This window comes from Sesamum indicum, linkage group LG1 (assembly GCF_026168435.1).
Source record: "Sesamum indicum cultivar Baizhima isolate 11 linkage group LG1, ASM2616843v1, whole genome shotgun sequence".
Classification (NCBI taxonomy): Eukaryota; Viridiplantae; Streptophyta; class Magnoliopsida; order Lamiales; family Pedaliaceae; genus Sesamum; species Sesamum indicum.
Genome location: NC_142657.1, coordinates 18,084,608 through 18,099,949, shown reverse-complemented (window position 1 = coordinate 18,099,949; position 15,342 = coordinate 18,084,608). Strand labels below are relative to the sequence as shown.

Here is a 15,342-nt window from a genome sequence, read left to right as displayed (position 1 = left end):
TTCAAATTTTTATTTTTATTTCTTCATAAATTATTACTGACTTAAGTATCGGAGTGCTAAACTCTATTTTGCAAGACTAGTCCTCTAATAATCTTAAAAATTTCTTCAAGATCTTTCGACCCTTGTGGTGTGGTCAAATTTCTGATACGTATCAAATAATATAATTTAATAAAATATATTTGAATTAAACAATAATTTAAATTATTTAATATAATTGTTATTATTGATTAACATTTATATTGATATAGATTAATATTTGAAAACTAAAAACTTCTATATATTATTTTCTATTGTGACTTTAGTTTAAATTTTCAACTTAAGTTATAAATTTATAAAAAAAAAAGTTATATACTTTTTTTGATATTTTGAAATTTAAATAAATTTAGTTAGGAAACACAATTGTATTTTTAGAAGGGATGAAGATGCAAAAAAAAAAAAAAAAAATCAGTAAAAAAAGGTTAAAACAAGTAACTTTAATCATCATAATTTTAAATACAATATAGGGGAGAATAGCAATTTACTCTCGTGTGATATTGAAAATGAGTAAATTATCCTCCTATGGGAAATAAATGACAATTTATCGCCATGTATATTGAAAAATGAAACAATTTATCTGCTTAGGTTGGGAGGTGCACTGCTTTATTTTTTAAAACATAGGGGGATAAATTGCTACTTAATTTTTATAAGAAAACTGTTTGCTTATTTTTCATAACACGGGTAGATAAATTATAATTTATCCTACAATATAAAGACATTTTAGTGAGCACTGCTAGCAAAACACAACACTCCACACCACTTGTGAGTCCAATACACCTTATTTAATTACTAACGAAAAGAGTATTTTTTTTTTTTTTTTGTTAAGTTTTACAAAATACCAATCGACTTTTTATTTATTTTCAAACATAGTGAGAATTTTTTTAATTATTTCATCAAAACACATTGAGGTTAAATGGATTTTAGCCTCCCCCGCCCCCCCCTTTGCCCCTTTCTTTTAAATATTAGTTGTTTCTTTGTAATAATATCTCCTCTTTCTATTCTTTCTGCATTTGTCCTCAAAGGATTGTTTTACTTGCATGTTCTATAGTCATCTAGCCTACAAGGATCCGGAAGTGAAGTGGCTATGAACATGTAATACTGTCGGAGAAGTATTCTTGAGCTCACAGAAAGAGTGCTGCCTCCTTACCAGGTTTATAAGTGAGTGATTTCTGATCTGTATCTCCGCTAACATGGGTTCTTGCAATTACTCTTCTTTTGATATACTTGATGATTTACAAAGACAAAGGAACAAATTCTACTCATCAAGAAATGAAATTACACTATCTCAAGATACATATATAATCGTACATGGATTGACTTCGGTGTTAGAGTAGGAAAGTTTAGCCTTGGCTCTTAGTCTTCCTATTGTAATTGTTATGAGAACTACAAATGTTGACTGGAAAGGTAGATCTGAAGCAAAAAGAATCAATTTTGGTGTTCTTGTTTTCTTCCAGACAATGACATCCATTATGTGATTATGAAGTGGGACAGACTGTGTGGCCCATTGTCAATGTCAAGTGGCTGCACATGGAAGACTTGATCTCAGGAAGTCTTGGCAGCATGTAGACTACACTTATATGCAAATTTTCCAGATAAATCTGCAAGTATAGTTTGTGGGATTCGACTCTCACCGCCAAACAACATCGTGTCTGTGAGTTGAAGTTCGTTCTTCCTCCTTTCCACTTTTTTAAGCAGTTGTCTAAGTCTTGTCTTGCTTTTCACCGAATAGATAAACTATTGTTTGGAAATTTCGAAGTGTCTGGACTTAATCACAGCAGGTAGTTGACTTCAAAGTCTATCAGATTGATAGGCAAGCATTTATGCTACTGGAGTTTGAGATCTCCAGATACTGAGTATAATCATGGTTCTGTGGGAGGCAGTTTTGTCACCAGCACTTCAAGTTCTCTTTGACAAATTAGCATCAGGGGAGATACTGGAATTTCTAAAAAGAAATAACCTTGATGAGTTAGTGCTGGAGAAGCTCAGGATTGTTTATCTTACCAATGCTGCCATGCTTGATGATGCAGAAAAGAAGCAATACGACAATCCAGCAATCGAAGCATGGTTAGACATGCTAAAAAATGCTATTTATGAAGCCGAAGACATATTGGATGAGTTGGCCACTGAAGCCTCACGATGTAGACTGGAAATGTGTTCTGCTCAGTACTTCTCAAAGCTTGTCACAAATCTTAGTCCTTTCTGCGAAGGAGTAAACTCAAGAATAGAGAACCTTATTGAGAAGCTGGAATACATTGCAAGGCATAAAAATTTTCTTGGTCTAAGAAGTGGTGAAAATGGGGGAAATAGAATGATGCAAAGATGGCCTACTACTCCTGTATTGAATGAGTCTCAAGTTTTCGGTAGGACTTCTGAGAAAGAAGAGATAGTAAAGTTACTTCAAGGAGATGACGAAACAAATTGTACTACTACACCATCCATACTTCCTATTCTAGGTATGGGTGGGATTGGGAAGACCACTCTTGCTCAGATTATCTATAATGACCAGAGAGTGGATGAAGATTTTGATGTCAAAGCCTGGGCTTATGTTTCTGATGATTTTAGCTTGGTTCGCATATCTAAAGCCCTGCTTGAATCAGCCACTGCAAAACCATGTGATACCATGAATCTTGAACTTCTGCAGAGTGGCTTGAAAGAGATTTTCCACAAAAAAAAGTTTTTAGTTGTTCTGGATGATGTATGGAATGAGAACCTTGATAACTGGAATCACCTGTTGATTCCATTCATGGTCGGGAGTCGAGGCAGTAAAATCATCATAACAACACGTAATAGAGAAGTTCTGCCGATCATGGATGCATTTCCTCTTTACCATCTGAAGGAAATGTCCGAAGAAGCATGTTGGTCACTGTTCGAGCATCATGCATTTGGAGTCAAGGACTCAGAAACGTACTTGAGTTTGAGAGAAACTGGCAGAAAGATCATGAAGAAGTGCAAAGGCTTGCCTTTGGCAGTGAAGACTCTGGGAAGCATTCTGGGTTCCAAGCTTCATAATGATCATTGGAATGAGGTCTTAAATAGCAATATATGGGATATACCTCTCCAGAAAAATGCCATCCTACCATCTCTAAGATTGAGTTACCATTATCTTCCTTCAAATATCAAACGTTGTTTTGCATATTGTTCTATTTTCCCAAAGGGCTATGAATTTGATAAGAAAAACTTGATCTTGCTATGGATGGCAGAAGGTTTTGTGCAACCTGTGGGAAACATTACTTTGGAAGAAGTGGGCGAACGATACTTTTCTGAGTTATTGTCTAGGTCATTTTTCCAAGAATCAGTACTAGATGAAACCCGATACATAATGCATGATCTGCTCAATGATTTAGCACAGAGTGTTTCAAGGAGAATGTGTTTTCATTTGCAGGAGAACTGGGAAACGAGGCAGCTTGACAGCTTTGAGAAGGTTCGTCATTTCTCATGCTTTCGCAGCAAATATGATGTCTATAGAAAATTCGAGTCACTCAATGAGGCCAAGTGGCTTCGCACATTTTTACCGTTACCATCTCCACAGGGAGACGAATTTTGCTATTTAACTAAGAAAGTGCCTTGTTATCTCTTGCCGAAATTGAGGTGCCTTCGAGTATTATCTTTCAATGGTTATTGCATTGCCGAGCTTCCAGACTCCATTGGAAATCTGAAACATCTTCGTTACATCAATCTCTCCTACACTGAAATTAAAGGTCTTCCTCAATCATTAAGTACTTTGTTGAATTTACAGACACTCTTATTAAGCAACTGCACTTATCTAACTGAGTTGCCAGCTAAGATGGGAAAATTAATAAACCTACGATATTTAGATATTGTTGGTAGTGGAGTAGTTGAGATGCCACTGGAGCTAGGTAATCTGGTGAACCTTCGGTTGTTACCACAATTTATTGTTGGCAGCTCTGGTTCTGGTATCGGGAACTTGAGAAACTTATTACATCTCCAGGAATCACTTTGCATATCTAGATTAGAAAATGTAGCCAATTCTTGGGATGCAAGGAGGGCTAACTTACAGGAGAAAAAAGGGTTAAATCAATTAGCTTTTGAGTGGAGCACCAATTCGGAGGAGTTCCTAGATGAAAGTGTTGTAACCCAAGTACTTGAAATGTTACAACCTAACCCGAAGCTGGAGAGTGTGAAAATAAAGAATTACCCTGGTAATATATTTCCAACTTGGGTTGGAGATCCAACATTCTCTAAGCTAGTTTCTCTTACTCTTAGTGATTGCAAAAGATGTGTATTTCTACCACCAGCAGGTCAGCTGTCTTCACTTAAAGAGCTTGATATTAAGGGCATGCTAGGAATAAAATGCGTCGGTGCTGAGTTTTGTGGATCTGTCTACTCTTCCTTCAGATACTTTGCATCGCTTCAGAAGTTAAGTTTCAAGGAGATGCTAGAGTGGGAGCGGTGGTCTGTTTCCACGGATGATGCAGATTTCAATTGTTTCCCTAATCTGTTGGAGCTTCATCTAGAACAATGCCCCAAACTGCAGGGAGATCTGCCTTACCGCCTTTCTTCTCTGACGAAGCTTGTTATAGTGGAATGTCAGCAACTATCTTCTTCACTTCCAATGCTTCCGCAGCTTCATGAAATGGAACTTAAAGGATGCCATCACATGTTGCTCTTTAGTACATCTGAGACGAACTCGCTAACATCTTTGGAAATACAGAACATGAGAAACCTGAAATATATACCTCAAGGGTGGCTAGTTTCTCTGAGAAGGCTTGAGCGATTGGTAATCAGCGATTGTTTTGAGCTCATGCATCTGGTAGGAAGCAAGAATGGGTTGCAGCAGCTCGCATCTCTTCGGCATCTTATAATCAGAAGTTGTCCCTCGATGATTTCCATGAGTGAGGAAATTCAACGGTGGCCTCAGAATGTCGAATATCTGGAATTAGACTGTTGTCACAGTTTCCAGAGGTTACCACTAGATTTTCACAGCCTTGGATCTCTACAAGAGTTGGTGATCACAGACTGCCCAAAGCTAGAATCCTTTTCAGGGACAGTATTTCCATCAAATCTCAAAGGCCTTGTCCTCCGAGGATGTGGTTTGGAGTCATTGCCTCAGTATACGATCAACAACATCTTATCCCTTGAATTTTTGTACATCAGTGGGTGTTTGGTTCTTACTTCATTTCCAAGAGGAGAGAGGCCAATTCCAACCACCTTCAAGCAACTCACAGTTGACCATTGTCCCAATCTAGAGTTTCTTCCTGAGGGGATGATGGATAGCAACAACATTTTCCTTGAACTTCTAGAGATATTTGACTGCTCTTCTATCACATCATTTCCAGGAGGACAGTTGCCAAAAACACTAAAAACACTCACAATTTGGAACTGTTCCAATCTAGAGTCCCTTGCAGATATTATAACAGAAATAATGTCACTCACATCCTTTCGTATTGGAAATTGTACAAAGCTTAAATACTTACCCTCTGGCTTGCATACACTCATTTATCTTGATTATCTGGAGCTCGATGGGTGCCCCACTATTGAGTCCTTTCCTGAAGAAGGCCTTCCGTCTCAAAGACTGAAAAAGATGCATATCCTCAACTGTGAAAATCTCAAGTTCCTGGCAAAGCGCATGCAGAACCTAACATCTCTGGAAGAACTAAGATTATCCAATTGCCCCATGCTTGCATCCTTCCCGGAGGATGGTCTTCCGGTTAACCTTGTTTCACTGGACATCAACAACTGTGAGAATATTAGGCCATGTTCCGAATGGGGCTTACACAGACTTACCTTGCTTAAAAAACTCAGAATTCATGGCAGTTGTTTAAATTCTGATACATTCCCAGAATGGCTACTTCCTACTACACTTGAGACTCTTCACATTGTGAACCTGCCAAGTATAAAGTCTCTCTCCCCATGGCTCAAGAATCTGACGTCTCTTGGGGAGTTGAAGATCAAGGATTGCCATAATATACTTTCCTTGCCAAACGAGGGATTGCCACCTATGGTCTCTTTTCTAGAGATAAGTGGCTGTCCTGTGCTTCAAGAAAACTGCGAGAAGGATTGGCCATCGATAGATCACATCCCATGCATAGTGATGTAGCCTCCCATGATCAAGAATTGGCACCCATCCCGTCTGTCTACTTTCTTAAAACAGAGGTATATTTTCTGGAAAATCCTATTGCCTCTCAAAGTTCAAATTTATCTTAAGTTGTGAAATTATTACATTTTCTCGTGTTAGCATTTTGAGTTTCATGGGTAAAATTGCATTTTTCATCCCAACAAAAGGGGGTTGCATATATAGTCCCAAACTTTACGGGCTAAGCACATTTGATCCCACAAATCGAAAAATCATATACTTTTGGTCCTTGTAGTCATTTTGTTTAGTTTTTTAACGGAGTTATTCAAAACGGATTAGAAGCCCATGATTTCTCGAATTGTGGGACTAAATATGTTTAGCCTATAAATTTTGGGACTATATATACATAATATATATTTACACAAACCCATCCATTGTGTGGGATGGAAAGTGCAAATTTGTGGAGTTTCTTCAGTAGTACCTGTTCCCACATTAGACCAAGGTTCATATCTAGCCAACCAACATTGATATTATAATGAGCAAATTACCTCTCATGAAAAATTAATAGAAATTTACCTTTCTGTGTTTTAAAAAATGAGGCAATTTACCATCCTACCTAAGGAAGTAAATACCTTCATTTTTTAAAACTTAAGGGGTAAATTGCTATATTTTGAAAAAAATAGGGGAGCAAATTCCTATTTTATTTTTCATATAAGGGCTGTTTGCCTATTTTGCATAACACAGGTAGGCAGATTGCAATTTACCCAACTTTAAATAGATATATCCATCTTAGTCTGTGAATCCTTATAGATTGACTCAAGAAATTTAACTTCAGTATAACCATTCCAGCGAAACAAGATTCTTGCGAGTCTGAACGTCGACTTGACTGCTTTGTTCTCGAATCAAAGCTGGGTGCGTGCTTCTATCAACTCTTCATATGCAGCAGTGTCAGTTTCATTTAAAAACTTCTTTTAACTGTGAAGGACAGAGGGTTTGCCAATGAAAATTGCATAGCAAATGTCATCATTCCAAGCTTCAGCTGTAATCTGGTCAGTTCTACAGCTCCCTCCTACTCTATCAAAACTTGTTCCTTCTTACTTGTAAAGATACAGCATCTGCTTATTCATACAATGTTTCTAGAGTTTACATTTTGAAGTATGCTAATTGTAAGTTATCCGAAACAAATTTTCAATACAGTTCTTGCTCAATTGTCTTTAGAGCTGTATTGCCTAAACAAACATTTTAGGACATTGCAGCAGGATTCTTGGAGCTTAGAGTTGATGCTAAGCCAACATTGAACAATATTATTGTAAGAAGTTGTAATAACTCAAACATCTTGTTTCTGTATTATTATGCTATGCTACGTACTCAGTTGGACGATAAGAACAGAAATTATGGCAATCTAATTAAATCTGCAAATAATTGAATCGCTGCCCGAAACATATATTTGAATACATCACTTGGACAATAAGAACATAAATCACTTGGACCATATCATTTAAACTGCATTATTTTGTACTCGTGATTAAATTAACAACTCTGTATCCAACAAATGAGATGCAAGCGACCTACTTCACAAGAAAAAACAAAGTTCATTAATGTATTTGCAGATGATGTTATAACAGAGATCAAGAAAAGCAATATTGTGCACAAATAGCTCCGCCAAATTTTTATATTCATTGAAGAGATACTTAACAAAAAAAAGTTAATTTATAAAAAAAATGGTAGTTTAGGAACAAAATTTTTTATGTTGAAATGACCAAAATAGACAAGAAAACATGCATAGTGTTAGGAAGTAAAATTGAATAAGTGATATTATTTGTGAACTAAAAATTTTATAATTTTTTTACAAAAATAAAAATAAAAATAAAATGTTTCTCAATGCACGAGATGGATGCTACTACTTTAAAGATCACATCTTTTTCAATTTCAAACATTTCACCAATAATCGATCTGTCCGCCAAGCCCTCCTCGCATTTACTCTCTCTGTCTCTCCTTAAAACCATTTCCCAGAAACCTCTGCAGCTCTGCCAATGTTCGAATTCTTGCCCAACTTCAAATTCTCTTGTTTATGTGAATATTTAAAGTCGCGGGAGTTGAAGTTTCTGATTAATTAATCACCAAATTCATACAAATGGCGACATCAGCATTCAAGTCAACCACCAAGAGGGCTGCCATCGGAGGCTCCAGCTCTGGGGATTCTAGCCGCAGCTCCCTCCGTCGTTCCCGAAGCCTTAGCCGGTTCTCCCGACCCATTGAGCCGGAGCCGGAGCCGGATACTGAGACGGACTACAACAAGAATGTGCCCAGGGGGAAGTTCGTGAACACTACGAGGGGGTCTAAGATGCCGTTTCCGGAGATCAGCTTAGATGATCTGGCGCTTGAGTTCTTCTCTTCTTCTTCGAAGAATGACAATGAGAGCGACGGAGGAGTGGTGGAGAGGAATGGGAGAGAGGGGCGGTCGGTTTCTCGGCGTGCGGAGATAGGGCGATGGGCGAGTGATACGGCGTCGTCTAGGAGAAGGGGACGGTCAGTGTCGAGGGCTCGCGGGAATGTTGTTTCTAGCAACTCTGCCTCAGCCAAAAATGTCATTTCATCTGATGCGGGTTCACGGCGGAGGAGGTCTCTTTCGGTGGCCAGGTATCAGATTAGCGACTCTGAGGTGAGTTTGCTCTCTTCTTTATTACTTTTCTGTTTCAGTGAAATTTTATTATCGTAGCTTAGGAATAAATTAATATGTTTTTATCACTGGTAATGTGACACTGAGAATTATAGTAACTAAACGCATGTAGGATGCATGAAAGTCCGATGAGTATTTCTGAGAGCTTGAAAGAGATATAATAAGATGATAGCTGACAGCAGTGTAAAATCTGTGAACTTATTCATATTGAACTATTCATTTGTCTATCCACTGGTCCGATTAGACATTGAAAAGAGACGTTTTTTTGGAGAAACTGGACTAGGACCATTGGGATAAACCTAAACAACTGGTAAATATGGTTTAAAAGATTTTATGGTTTTATTCTTGTTAAGCAATGAATAGAGGTACTGGAAGATCTTCTAAATATATGCCCAGATATATGGCACATTTCCCTAGTGCTTTTATCATTGGGGCCATGTGACAGTTGAAGATTCAAGTTCATTCCTAAAGTCAAAGATTGTCCCCTGCCCTAGACATGAACATGAAGAACAATCTGTTGAGCTTCTTCCAGTATGACTTTCAGGTATCTCTAGAAAGGAATGTAAGTTGGTTGCCCTCAGAATTCAAGAATTTCTATCTGTAGTTGCAGATAACGTGCACGCTAATATCAATATGTTAACTAGGTCTGTGTAGGCTAAGGTATGGTTGGGCTAGGCTTACTTCAAACAAACTTTAAGATTTCTGGCTCTAATTTGGCTGAGTCACTCATTGGCTTTGAGCAATGTCTGAGCTCCAAGTCCATCTCCTTTTTTTATGTTTTTAGCTTTTATTTGCAGAATTTATTTTGCTCAAAAGTTTGTTCCAAAATTTTGCTTATGAAGTCATGAAATGATGAAAAATGAATATTTTGTGTACATGTAAACCTTATATCACCAATTATGCTATGGATTCATAACATACAAAAATGTTATCGTGCATTCATGCAAACATTGTATTTAAGTTGTTTATTTACATATCCCCTCAATTTTATAAATAGAAGCTAAATGGAAACTATTTAATGTAACAATACAAACTGTCAGGATGTGTATGTATTAAGATCATAAAAAACTATTAACTGTGTGTATATTTTCATTTATTTTCTGTGTATATGTATTTGTGATTTTTAATCTGGTTCAATGCCTAAAGCTTTTAAGCTGAAGCTTGTTCATCATTCGGCCTGGTTAGAAGTATTCGTCCAACATTAGCTGACTTATTTGGCAATTGCTTAGCCGCAAAAGATAAGCCAAAAATAATTGGGGTTTGGTTGCTGAAGCCCTGTGACTGTTCTTGTGTGGAAATGAGAGATAAAAAAGAGAGTGCAGATATGAGCATCCATATAGAGCGAGTAGGAGTTCATGTAATAGATTGCGTACACTTTAGTAGTACTATAGCTACAGTACTTCAACTCCAACATGAGAACAAATTGTTATTTACATTTGAATTACAGAGTGAGGTAGATCATTCTCAGAATTCAAGAAATCGTGCTTATGTGAAGGCTCCCATTAGTGGGAGTAACCAAATGTCATTGGCACCAATGGGAACAGCTTCAAACACTCGGCGGCTTGCTAGATCTCGAAGCCACAAAGACCTCGTACATGATGGTTACTCTGTATGATATGTGTACCTTTTCCGTAACCTCTTTATTTGCTATCTTTGTTTATATATATGTTTAGGTTGGTGGTCCTCGGAGCTCACATTCTAAGAAATTTGAAGATTTCATGTTCACATATTGTTAAAAATGATATTTGACGTCATTGTTTTTCTCTTTATTGTACAATAAACATTGAGCTCCCGGAGAATTAATTTATAAATGAACCCTGTGATAACTTTTGCGTATGGAACTCTCAGAGTCACTCTTCTGCCCTGACTGATGAAGAATCAAAGGATACTCATATTGGGAAAAATGGATATGAGAAGATAATCAAGACAGTTTATGCTCAGAAGAAGGTTAATTTGTCTGTTTTCCCTTCCCCCCCCCCCCCCCCTAATTTAGCTCTTGTATAATGATAACATATAGTTTATTGTTCAGAGGGCAGTCTGTGAAATCTGTTTATTCCCTTTTTTTTTTTTTTATCACTCCAGTACATTTATTATTGACTTTCAGGCTGAGCACCCTACTGAGAACGTTGGAAATGGTGGATTCTATGAAGCAATGCGGAAAGAACTCAGATATGCTGTTGAAGAAATTCGAACTGAATTAAATCAAGTGCATCAGAACAAATCAGTTTGCTGAAAATATTCTGAATACTTTTAGGTGGTCTTTATGGCAGTAAAGCATAGTTGGTTTATTTGTTGAACAACTGGTTCTTTGCAGGCAATGGGAAGAAATCAAACAGCTGTAGCCAGCAGTGACTGCTTGAAACCAGAAAATTCTGATGCTCTCCAGGACTTCTCTAGAATCACAGAGAAATATGCACCCAAATTTGAGCAGGTTTTTCTGTTTCTTGCATGAAAAATCTTACCGTTCCAGTCAGGTCCATTTTAGTTTTCTCAGCCTCCTCTTAAACTTAGGGCTAACCAGAAGTTGGTCTGGTTACTATTAACTCCGATCTAGTGTCTGACTAGTGTATCATGAAGATGGATTATATAGGAAATCTGTAGTCTCATAAAAATCAAATAGTAAGCGACATCTGAATCTACTTGTCTTTAGTGTGTGAGACAAATTTTTTGGTTTGTTTGGGTTCTGTGCCATGGTCTTTTTGCAAAGGCATTTGTTCCTGCAATGCTGGCCTTTTGCTTTCTGCATAGGATGAAGGATAATTACATCATAAACTTTTTCTATCTGTTTGTTTTCAAATTTTGCAAAGAGGGTAAGAGGCCAACACGAGATAAATTGTTAATTTTTTAAATAACATTTACAAATAGTGAAACTTCACTTTTAAAGTTGTCAATTAAATTTTCAATTTAAATGTCTTGTTGAAAATCCAGCAAAGTATTGGCCCTGTTGTGGGCTATAGGACGAGTAACCTTTCATGATAGCAGTTGAACACAATTTTTTAATGATAACAAATGCTAAATTATCCACAGTTTATTGTTTATGGAAGCATGCTCTTATTGTAGACCTGAATTGTTTTGAGCCTCGTAATTCTTGAAACTAAATTTAAGCTATCAAGGATTTAAAAGCTCGTTAGTTTAGTAATGGAATTGAATCCGGGATACAATTTATTTCATTGAACTCTAAGAAGTAGAGGTTCAAATCCTTTGACCTTTTAAAGTAAATCTCTTTTGATAAATTATTTGGACTTTGTGGATTTATTGCCTTGGTAACCTGAGATGGAATAACCATGTAAACGTAGTATTTGGAGATGAGCAACCAACATATTCTTGTTGAAATGTTGCTTCAGGAAAAACGAGGTCAAGCAATCTCTAAAATGGTCAAAGGACTTCCTCATCCAAGAACTTCAGCTATAGCAGAGAAGCCATCACGAGCCAGAAAGGTATTTTGTTTCTTATTTCTGTTAAATAATTGCCCATGTGTTTGGTTTTAGTCGGAATGCTATGTTGAACAGAATACTACATTAGATTAATTTTAACATTCTTTTTTGGTGTTAAAGAGAAGTAGTGACAGAAGTAGGACGTCAAAAAGATTGATTGAGGAGGCTGAAAGAATCTTCGAGGACTTCCTTTCTAATGTTGAAGATACAGACATATCTTCCTTGGATGGGGAAAGAAGTGATGGAAGTTCGTCTTTTGGAGGGATGATGAAGGGCAGAGATGCTGCAATAATGGAGGCTGAAACTTACAGAACTCCAGCAGGATCAACTCCTCCTCCAGTTGAAATGGATGGTGTTATTTTGCCCTGGTTGCAGTGGGAGACTAGTCCTGATGGTTCTCTCTCCGGAAAGAACAAGACACTAACTCCTATGACTCCCAAGACTCTAGAATGGAATTCAGAAAAGGTTAGCTTTTGTTTCTTTACATTTTCAGTTTCTCTTCCGCATTTTCATCTCTCTGGGAGAAACTTGGTTGTGTTATGTTGATCTCGGGCCAAGTGGAATTTTCCATTTTCACCCCTTTCCAACATCTTTTGACCTCATTACATTATCTATATAATTACACATATTTATACCTATATCCATGTTTATTGTAGAAGTGTGAATAATTTGACATGTTTTACTTTTATTAATTTTTTATATGTTTATTATAATCCTTTTATAAAGTATAAATTATTGAGTTGTTTGTACTAGTAAGTAGTAAGTAATTCAAAATTAGTATCTCATGTGGTGTTAAACACGTATGAAACTGAATACTCGTAAACTTTAACGGAGATTGGAGATTGAGATAAATTAATAGTAGACTATATTATATTATATATGTATTATATATTTTATTTAATTTAAGTTTTAAAAATAAAATATTATAAAACTATGAGTAACCTGAGATGTTTTTAGTTTTTTAATTTTTTTCTGATGACTAAAATAATCTTATCAAAAATAAAATAGTAAATATGATTTTATAGGAGAATAAATAATATCTTGGATGTAATTAATAGTATAAAATCATTGATTGGCCTCTAAATATTTAAAACATTGATGTTTGATTCATTAGACCTCTACTACATAATTCTTCCAATAATAAGTAATTATTTTTATATTATCAAAGTGTTGCTTGGCCTCTTCATTAAATGATCCAATATTATTCAATCAAAAATCAAAATTGTTGTTGGGTTAAGTACGTCATGAAGTATTATACAGATGTAACTACCATTAACTATTTAGTAGTTCTTTTTTTCGATCTCTTTTATTTTTCAAAAATATACTAAAACCAATATCTTTTACATATGAAAAATCTGTGAATAATTTTCAATTAAAACACTCATTTTACCATTTTTCACTGGAAAAATCAAGAACAGGACTTTGATACTGAAATCATTGAGAACTTGTAATTTTTTAGGCTAATTACTTTTTGCCTTCTTAGAATAGAAATGAATCATCTTTTGATTGAATTACCATGTTACCTTTTTAAATTGAAAAATACTGTAATTGTAGTTTATGTATGTCAATATAAGATTATTTCTATATGAGTTGTAAAGAAATTGAGTTTGTATGAATGTAATTACAATATGTTAATCAACCAAAAACATATCTTTTTCTTTCAGTATTTTGAACTATATTTTAGGCAAATAAAGTCATTTTAAATACCTACTCCCGAGCCGTTCCATCCAAATACAACAAAGTTTCAACATTCTCCTAAGTTGCATGTGGATGGATAGATTTCAATTAAAGAAAATGATTTAAAGTTACTTCAAATAACTATGATATCTGATAGATTTTTAATATATCAGAATGTTTGAAAATTATTAAAATGTGTGCTAAAGGAATTGGAATAAGTAATAACTAAAAATCATCTAAACAGCCCTGACGGATTCGTATTATTGACTTAAATCCTTATTTTCAAGTCATTTGATCCAAATTTTATCATTGACTTTAAATCCTTAGCTTCAAGTCATTTGATCCAAATGCAACTTTATGATATAGTTTACTAAGGGTCATATATAATAAATTGATGGTAAATGATGTATATAGAGAAGTGAAAAATTAGAAGAAAGGTTTGTAGGTTAAGTTCCACATCGGTTAATGTGTGTTTATTGTACAGATAATGTACAAAACACTGAAACAGTCGTAATAAGATTAGAAGAAGATTTGTATGGACATTCTAAACGTTAATTTTTGTTCTCTTACATTGTGAAGTTTTGTAGTCTAGGACTCAGATTTGCCTCCTTTTACAGCTGATGTTGTCATGCTAGTGCAACAGTTCTCTGTTTTAAACAAGAACTTTACTAAAGTATAAAATCTCCCTTGTCTTTGTAAAGATACTGGAAATCCTTGAACCTTGACTAGGTGTGAAGTTCTCTTTTTTTCTTTCATTTCATTAATGCTTGCTGCAAGAATACTTTCTTGCATTTTTCAGCAATTGTAGTAGACATTGATGAACTCACTGTTTTATTCAGGATGTGGTCCTGTTACACGACCCAAGTAGTCATTCTGTCAGCAGTCAAGGTAGTTCAAGCCCTGCGCTTTTTAATAGTCCATTCATGAAGAAAAGAGAAGAGATATGCAAGTCCAGAGAAGTCAGCAATGACTGCGTGTCCTGCTTTGATATGGAGGAGTACCTTAACCTGCAGAACAATGACGAACTATTGTTTGAGATGTATAGAGAACGGAACAGAATAAATTCCGGTGGTTTACTGCTTTGTACTGGTGCCCTTTATTAAGTTCCCAAGTTCTGTAAGACTCTTAACAAATCACTCTGGTATATAGAGCTCCTTTTATCAGATGGCTGATAGACTGAAATTATTTTTTGTGTTAATTTTATTGATTTGAGGAATAATATTTTAAGAAAATTATTGGAGATTGTCTTAGTGTTTGATTTTCCCAAATTGTTTTTGGAAAATATTTTGATTAGTTAGCAGTGTTACATTGAATTCGTTATGATTAATTGATATATGTAAATAAAAATATATTAAAAGAATATCATGATTGGAATATATATATATATATATATATATGAATATGCATAGTAATGATATGATTTGTTATAATATTAGGGAAAAGATGTTTCGAAAATAGGAAAGATATTTGAGAAGTGAAAC

The 15,342-nt window shown here is 35.5% G+C and overlaps 2 protein-coding genes across 10 annotated transcripts; both read left to right on the top strand.

Moving 5' to 3' along the window:
* The first annotated feature begins 976 nt into the window (after positions 1 to 976).
* LOC105167004 (putative disease resistance RPP13-like protein 1) lies at positions 977 to 8,357 on the top strand. Of its 7 annotated transcripts, XM_020693169.2 has the most exons (4): positions 977 to 6,150; positions 6,920 to 6,982; positions 7,059 to 7,119; positions 8,218 to 8,357. In XM_020693169.2, exon 1 carries the CDS (start codon positions 1,898 to 1,900, stop codon positions 6,092 to 6,094), a length of 4,197 nt encoding a protein of 1,398 aa, XP_020548828.1. In that variant the 5' UTR covers positions 977 to 1,897; the 3' UTR covers positions 6,095 to 6,150; positions 6,920 to 6,982; positions 7,059 to 7,119; positions 8,218 to 8,357. The 7 variants fall into 7 exon arrangements, with proteins under 7 accessions (XP_020548828.1, XP_020548825.1, XP_020548831.1 ...); XM_020693166.2 differs by lacking the exon at positions 8,218 to 8,357 and having other exon boundaries at positions 7,059 to 7,437; XM_020693172.2 differs by lacking the exon at positions 8,218 to 8,357 and having other exon boundaries at positions 6,906 to 6,982; positions 7,059 to 7,437.
* Positions 7,995 to 15,101, top strand: LOC105166335 (uncharacterized). 3 transcript variants are annotated; one of them, XM_011085665.3, is made up of 8 exons: positions 7,996 to 8,732; positions 10,198 to 10,359; positions 10,599 to 10,697; positions 10,855 to 10,956; positions 11,065 to 11,181; positions 12,095 to 12,187; positions 12,305 to 12,649; positions 14,701 to 15,101. In XM_011085665.3, the coding sequence occupies exons 1-8, from the start codon at positions 8,205 to 8,207 to the stop codon at positions 14,962 to 14,964; spliced, it is 1,710 nt and encodes a 569-aa protein (XP_011083967.1). In that variant the 5' UTR covers positions 7,996 to 8,204; the 3' UTR covers positions 14,965 to 15,101. The 3 variants fall into 3 exon arrangements, with proteins under 3 accessions (XP_088735419.1, XP_011083967.1, XP_011083959.1); XM_011085657.3 differs by having other exon boundaries at positions 10,855 to 10,974; XM_088879293.1 differs by lacking the exon at positions 10,198 to 10,359 and having other exon boundaries at positions 7,995 to 8,732; positions 10,855 to 10,974.
* Positions 15,102 to 15,342: the final 241 nt, after the last annotated feature.